Source organism: Sebastes umbrosus, chromosome 18, assembly GCF_015220745.1.
Source record: "Sebastes umbrosus isolate fSebUmb1 chromosome 18, fSebUmb1.pri, whole genome shotgun sequence".
NCBI lineage: Eukaryota > Metazoa > Chordata > Actinopteri > Perciformes > Sebastidae > Sebastes > Sebastes umbrosus.
In genome coordinates, this window is record NC_051286.1 from 20,126,824 (window position 1) to 20,134,589 (window position 7,766).

The 7,766-nt window shown below is 43.4% G+C and overlaps 1 protein-coding gene across 1 annotated transcript; it reads right to left on the reverse strand.

The window, feature by feature from the left end:
- Positions 1 to 1,238: 1,238 nt before the first annotated feature.
- Positions 1,239 to 7,034, reverse strand: LOC119477488 (WD repeat and coiled coil containing). Its single transcript, XM_037751580.1, has 4 exons — positions 6,468 to 7,034; positions 3,300 to 5,220; positions 2,834 to 2,954; positions 1,239 to 1,951 (listed from the first exon to the last, which is right to left on the reverse strand). The coding sequence occupies exons 2-4, from the start codon at positions 5,199 to 5,201 to the stop codon at positions 1,758 to 1,760; spliced, it is 2,217 nt and encodes a 738-aa protein (XP_037607508.1). The 5' UTR covers positions 5,202 to 5,220; positions 6,468 to 7,034; the 3' UTR covers positions 1,239 to 1,757.
- Between the last annotated feature and the right edge of the window lie 732 nt (positions 7,035 to 7,766).

The following is a 7,766-nucleotide window of genomic DNA, read 5'->3' on the forward strand; positions in this document are numbered from 1 at the left end:
TTTACTATCGGCTCACAAGCTTTGTTAGAGTGGGAACCAAATGTCGGATATCTTCCACAGAGATAAACAAAACATTCATTTTCAACCCGCCAAAATTTTTAAAATGCTTTATTCACAATCAGAATATTTTTTTTCAGGAAAACCTATACTTTTATTCGGCACCTTTCTAAAAGCTCTGGATGTATTATTTTTAGGGCTGTCAAAGTTAACACGTTAACACAAATTTGTTTTAACGCCACAAATTTCTTTAACGCATTAATGCAATCGATCTTCCAGAGGTTGTACCAGGCTCAATTTCAAAGCTAGAGTGAAGATACTGGTATCATATGAAACTATAAAAAACCTAAGGAATCCATTGATACCAACCATGTGATACTAGCTAAGGAGGTTAAATAACACTCCAAACTTGCGCTAAATTTTGGTGAGGAAAAACTGTCACAGCCATTTTCAAAGGGGTCCCTTGACCTCTGACCTCAAGATATGTGAATGTAAATGGGTTCTATGGGTACCCACGAGTCTCCCCTTTACAGACATGCCCACTTTATGATAATCACATGCAGTTTTGGGGCAAGTCATAGTCAAGTCAGCACACTGACACACTGACAGCTGTTGTTGCCTGTTTCAGTTTGCCATTTTATGATTTGAGTATATTTTTAATGCAAAATGCAGTACCTGTGAGGGTTTCTGGACAATATCTCTCATTGTTTTGTGTTGTTAATTGATTTCCAATAATAAATATATACATACAGTTGTATAAAACAAGCATATTTGCCCACTCCCATGTTGACAGCATTAAATACATTTTGAACGGATAAAAAATGTGCGCTGAATTTGCGATTAATCATTGACAATTATGCCATTAATCGCAATTAAATATTTCGATCGATTGACAGCCCTAAAAAATATTCGTCTACATAAAAATGTTGTAAATACGACCTTTAAATAAGTAACAAACAAAGGAGTGCACACTAGTTATGCAGATTTAATATTCAAAAAGCTAACAAAAGATGTTTTTTAGATACACTTCCACTTATTTGGTCTTAAATAGAGCTCTGAGCAACACTGTACAGCAATGAGAGGGAAGTTTCTGTTGAGTCTTGCCCCCTCTAGTGGTCGGCTGTGTTACTGAGCTTGATAACATTACAAATGTAGATGAAAAAGTGCTTCAACTATGTTCTCATCAACATTTTATATATGAAAATATATAACCTGGAGTGTTGTATAACAATGTTAAATAACACTAGAGTGTAATACATTCGTTTGAGCATAAAAGTGCCCATCCAGGAATATTATGGGTAAAATCTCAATTTCATACAAATGGGGATTTCTGCAGCGTTCGATTAATAACAAATACAGATCAAAACAATAACATCATACATAAGCCTCTATCAGTTCTTGTAACAGGACGGCAGGACAATTGAAAACATGTCAGCCATCCCTAAAACATACTCAAAGCTGTTCATAGAGCACCATGGCACTACAATTGGTGTCCTCCACAACAGAACTGCTTTTTGTCAACAAATTATTAAAGAAAAAACGTGGCTCAGTGCTCAAACTTCTTTCAGTGAAGCTCTAATTTCAAAGCAGCAACATGTAAACATCCCATCTGAATAGGCAGCCCTTTCCAACTCACTACTGGTTTTTAAATAGAAAAATAAATGTGACATAATCTGCATTAGTGAGGCTCTGTGTGTCCATACTACATTCACTCTGTATTGCATATGGAGTCCATAAATTGAGGAGTGTGTTAAGAGGCACTATAGGGAGGCCTCTGTGGTTGTGTTGGGACTTTGGCCGGGGGATGGACTGGATGGGACGGAGTTCTCCGGACTCCCAGGAGTCCGTATGGTACTTTTCCGCTTCCCGTTCCGCACAGTGAGTTCCTCTTTGGGTTTGAATGTCAGAGGCACAAAGCCGTCTGCATCTGCCACGAGTACAATCCACAATGGACCTGGAAAAAAAGCAAAAGACGATTGGCACAAGTATGTTTTTCAATACATCTGAGATCTGTTTAATTATCAAATGAAGTGTTAAACCAAACACCAAAATGTAGTTTGTGACAGCTATTACCTGCTACTGTGTCTCGGTTTAGGACAGTCACACACTATGCTCATTAAATAGCAGTAAGCTGCTTTTGTTTAAAACCTCATAATCTGACCTAGGCTCTTAATCACCTCCAATTATAGCTTATGCATGGTAACAGAACAGCAATGCTAGAATGTGTTGTCTAAGATTATAGAATAAAATATGAGGTTCTTTATCAATTAAAATGCATCCTGAATGGGTAACTTGAAATTTTAAAAAAGTTAAAAAGAGTAACTCCAGAGAGTTTGATTTGGACAACCTATCTATCGGATGACTTCCAGGTGACCTCATGCGGGAAGCCCATCACACAAACTGGTTTAAAACACTCACAGGTGGGAAAACTTCTCAAGAAGCTGCAAAGACTTTCCTCTAAGTAGTTTTAACTTATTAACCCAGTACATTCTGTCACAACATGGTAAATCTCACAGGCAAGAAGAGGGCAGCTTTGTAATAAAGACAATCCAATTTTAAAGGTGCTCCATATGATATCCAGAGCATTAATATAGCAGCAAACAACTATTTGCTATGTAAAGATATAGTGGAGTAATGTCTACCTGAGCAGAGAATTAAGTCACTCCCTTTATGTGACGACCAACAGCGTCGTCGCGGAAGAATAGCGCCCACCCTCCTTAGCCGGTTAGCTGTGAGTCGCGTATTTAGCACCTTTGTGTTTTAAATGGACTTATGACACCAAAATAAATGCCTAGGAAGTGCAATTTAAAAGAACAGAAAAAATGGCTGCACATACCATACATCATCTCCACTATAGTTAGGTTGAAGAGGTCTTGAAGGGCGCGCAGACACAGCTTCCCATCACACAGCAGCACTGGCCTCCGCTCATCGATGAACACGTTTTCTGATAACTGCTTCTGCACATGCACAAAGAAGGACAGAGTAAAGAAAAGAGAGACAGTCAGCCATCAGGAATATATCAAATAAGTCCAGCCAAATGCTATTATAACAAACTCTTGATCTGATATGTGACAATTAAACACGGCAGAGTTACAGAACACATTAAACGATTCCAGGTATTTCAGTTGTGTTGTGCTTAAACGGTAAATTCCCGCTGATTAAGCTGTTTAAGCCTCTCATGTAAAAGCTGCTCATGACAGAGATTGTAGAAAGAAAGTGATCTCCTCCTCTCTAGCTAGGGTTATTAGCCATGCACAGTCAAAAACAAATAAACAGATGAAATGCAGTGAGTAAAACCGTACCTGACATGTGACATTGACGTAGGGGGGTTCACAGGCATTGGGGTAGACGCTCAGGGCCTTCTTGCCATTCTGGGTATAATCTCTGATTTCTGTCAGGCACTGCTGTACGTCTGAAAAGCGCGTAAAAAGCCTCTCCATGTTGTGAACGAGCTGCTCCAGGGCGCGATCCCTGGCGGGGGGCAATGCCTTTTCAGGCATAGGCAGCGTCGGGTCCGTGTGGAACTTGTCCGACGACTCGAGGCGAGGAGAGCTGGCCCGGCTGGAGTCTCTGCTGGCGTGGCCGGCCACCGCCAGGCTGCTCATGCGGTTGATGTGGTCCATGTCGAAATTCTCCACGGTGATGGAGGAGGAACTGGACACGACTGATGCTCGGTCGGAGAAGTCAACAGAGCTGGTGACGGGGCTGAGATCGCTGCTCCTTACCTCCTCCACCAGCCTACGCCTGTTGCTCGGTGAACGAACAACCCCCCCTCCAGGTAGCATCAACTCCTTTATCCCTGGGCGCTCCCTGTCGTCTTTAGATAGGTGCTCCGAGTGCCTCCTAATCCCTGCACAGAAATTAGAAGTGGACTCATGGTTGTGAGCGGAGGGGGATGGTGTGATAGCTCCATCGAGCATCAGCTCTTTGGCTAAGAGCCGAAGGATATATTTATCCGTGTTAGACGATGGAAGGAAGGCAGGTTCGTTGGACTTCTGCTTGCCCACCATCAACAGCAGCATCTTGTCGTTGAGGAAGCAGACTCCTTTGGGCCTCTCGTTCGTCTGCAGAGAGATCTGCTGAATGTTTGGCATGGCAGAGGCTGTGATGCGATACACGAGCACCATGTTGCAGGTGTTTGAAGCCACCGCAACTGTGGAACCACGTGGGTCAAAAGCCACAATGTCTGGGACCAAAATCCCCGGGATGCTGACTTTGCGGCTGGTGGTGACTTTACGCTCGTAGGTGACCAGGATGAGGTGCGAGGAGTCCTGGCCGGAGCCCGTCAAGGTGTCTCTGCGACGCAGGTGAAGAAGGGGGCTTGGGTCAGAGCGGCGGTGCCTCGCCAGGAGGTGGGTGAGGTCTAAAGGGCCTGGGCTGGGGGTGTAGGACCTCTCTGATTCAAAAGATCTTCTTCTCGAGTCCAGGAGGCTGTCTTCTTCTGACATGACCGAGCTGTGGCTCTGCAGGGACTCAACCTCTGACGACATGTCAAAAGCCATGCCGGCATTTAACCCACAGAGTTTGTCCAGAGGCAGCTCCGTAGACACAGCTACTTGAGCCTCCCCCGTGGGCTCGATGGCACAGATGTAGCCTCCCACGTCAAAGATGGGGCAGAAAGAGCAGGCCACCAGACCCTTCTGGATGTCATTCCAGACGTAAGAGTGAAGAGAGCTTCCTATAGCCACCACAAGACGTGTACCATCCTTAGTCCAGCATGCACAGTGGATAAGTCCGCTACCTTTGATGTCCGCTTTGGTTCTCCTGTTGTCCACCCTGACTGAAAACAGAACGGACGTGTCCTTCTTGGTCAACACCGCCAGGATGTCCAGTTTAGGATGCCACACGCAGCCTTGGGCGAGCAAGGGGAAAGGCTCGCTCATCTCGCAGGTCTGAGTGCACAGCAGCTTGTTCTGCTCAGTCGCACTGAGCTGCAGCTGCCACACGGTAACATGTTTCTTGTGCTGAACAGCCAGCAAGGCAGGGGAGTCGTGGCAGCACAGCGGGCCCCAGAAGAGTCCGAGGACGTGCTCAAACTGCCCGATGACGTTCGTGTCCCCAAAATTCACCTCGCCGTTGATGAGGAAGAGAGACGTCAGGCAGACCTGCTTGCCGTCCGTCCATGCTACCCCGTGCACGGGGTGGATGGCTTGGTGCAGAGTGTTGACACCCGTCCGAAGCAGCTTTGCCTTACCAAGATCCATCCTGGCAGGTGTGAAGAAGCTTGTTCAAAGAGGAAAAAGAAACTCAGAAAGTTAACATTGATGACGGAGACCAGTATATGTTCTGAGTGGGTCCTGCACTCCTGTAGCTATTGTTGCCTATGCCTATACCTATGGAGATTAAGAATAGCAAAAGCCTCTCGTGTCTCCTTCCAAGTACATGCCTTAATCTCTTCTGCCTGAGCTGGGGCAGCGGTGACGAACACTTATAGCTGCTTACGCCTGAATGACCTTAACAACACACCGGTCCTGTTAGGACCTCAGGGTTTATAACAATACTATGTGTTGCGTAGGAGTGTCTAGTCACAGCATTTCCTCTTTTAGACGTGGTGAAACTGTCATGATAGATTTGAGTCAATTAGGTCGTCCACGTTCTTCATTAGATGTCAACAGAAGAAGACATTGACAATTGACAATTTACAATTTTAATACTGGAGCACATTAACTTGGATATGTAAAACATAAGATAGATAGATAGATAGTAACTTTATTGATCCCGAGGGAAATTCAAGTTTCCAGCATCACAGTTCCATAGTGCAAAAACATGTTAGTAAAAAGGCAGTAAAAAAGTTAGTAGTGCAAAGTACAAAAAAATATACCAGATATAAAAACTGAAACTGAATACAGTGCAGGGTAACAGCTGTGATACACGACTAATAAAAAAGTGAATATAGTGCAGAAGAGACTGTTAAAAATGAATATAGTGCAGAAGAGACTGTTAAAAGTGAATATAGTGCAGAAGGGACTGTTTAAAATGAATATAGTGCAGAAGAGACTGTTAAAAGTGAATATAGTGCAGAAGAGACTGTTAAAATGAATATAGTGCAGAAGGGACTGTTTAAAATGAATATAGTGCAGAAGAGACTGTTAAAAGTGAATATAGTACAGAAGAGACTGTTTAAAATGAATATAGTGCAGGAGAGACTGTTAAACATGAGTTTAGTGCAGGGTAACTCCAGTAGCTTAGTCTATGAAAGTGCACTGTGTGCATTATTATCTATATAATATAACTGTATGGAGAGGTTATAGAAAATAACAAGATACTCATTTACTGAGGAGAGGTTATATTATGTGGTTAAAATGTGACATTTATACACTTTTACCACCATTATGAGACGCACAAGTTTTTTCCCAAGTCATACTCACTGTTATCATCATTATACAGCATGTAACACTGGTGAGCTAACAGTAAGCTAAGACTTTTCCATAAAATTCAACACAAACTATGTAATATAACTCTTCACGTACCTTATAAAAGCACAAACATCTCATGTGGAGTCCGTGTGAAGCCCTGAAAGCGACGTTTCCGTCTATTAAATCACGTTTTTTTTACAGTTGAAAATGTGTATGAAATATTCATTTTCTATTTGACCCCGGAAGCAAAACCATGACTGTCGTTATACCGGTGCATTATGGGATATGTAGTTGAATCGTAGTGGTCTTTGTTTTTTGTCGTTTTGCTCGCTCGGGGGCGCTGCGTGTGTGTCCAAATGCAGGGCATTTAAGGGGGGAAAAAAGAGCGAAATATTTACTATATTAAAAAAATAATAAAGCTAACGCTAAGCAGAAAATAGAAAAAATGGCATAAGACTGATGTGAAACTTACTCTCCGCCGTGTGGCGTAAGTATTTCACAAAGCTGAAGACGGCGTACGTGCCGTAGTTGAAGATCTCGACGCTGTCTCGCTACAAAAAATATCTTTGCTGTCCCATAGTTGGCTGTAGTGATGGGAAATCCGGCTATTTTTAGTGAGCCAGATCATTTGGCTCAGCTCACCAAGAAGAGCCGGCTCTTTCGGCTCCCAAACGGCTCTTCATTTTACCACTTCTGTCTTTTATAGTTCAGCCAAATTTGGCACTGTTTTGACCTATGATTAGTATATGTGCACATATATCACTTAAATTATTCAATATAATTATAATAAACCTTATAATTTCCAAAGTACCATAATTTGACATGCTGCTTCGTTTCCGACTGTCACTCATCTTGTCTGCTTTTCGCGCACCACAATCCTCTCTCTTTCTCTCCTCCTCTTCCTCCTGCTGTGTATCTGTAGTCAGCGCGCCGCTCACCCCAGCCCCTCCCTGCTTGATGGTATGATCCTTGCCTGTCATCACCTGATTGGTCGCACGGACGTCATTAACACAACATGGTACATATCCACAGGGGCGTTTTTTATCGCGAGAGGACGCGACGCTTCCCAACATTGGACGCTTGTTGGGCAGTCACTAGACACAAGGCTGTCCCCACCTGATTGGACTAACGCTTTGTCCAAGCCAACGCCAGCTCTCAAACCGGAAAAAGTATGGAGGCTCGTTTGGAAACTTTCTTCTCTTATTTCACGAAAATAGTTCACCTAAATGTGTTTCTGAAAACATTTGAGGCGAGAAATAAGCCATGCTGTTGCTGAATCTGTGTTTATTTTGGATCAACAGCGTTTATTTTAAGAAATACTCGGGAGTTTCGAGAGGCGGCGAGTCGCGTTGGACGCTCGTGATTTGCATAAAGTAGACTGGCCCTCAACTTTATGCAAATGAGGAACGGGCG

What these genes read in the sequence shown, in the direction of transcription:
- LOC119477488 (XM_037751580.1), bottom strand. Translation starts at nt 5,201, where the DNA reads ATGGATCTTGGTAAGGCAAAGCTGCTTCGGACGGGTGTCAACACTCTG. An exon ending in ACGTCAATGTCACATGTCAG is followed by an intron (nt 2,955 to 3,299) that starts GTACGGTTTTAC and finishes GTGCATGTGCAG; the next exon opens with AAGCAGTTATCAGAAAACGT. An exon ending in TATAGTGGAGATGATGTATG is followed by an intron (nt 1,952 to 2,833) that starts GTATGTGCAGCC and finishes CTTTTTTTCCAG; the next exon opens with GTCCATTGTGGATTGTACTC.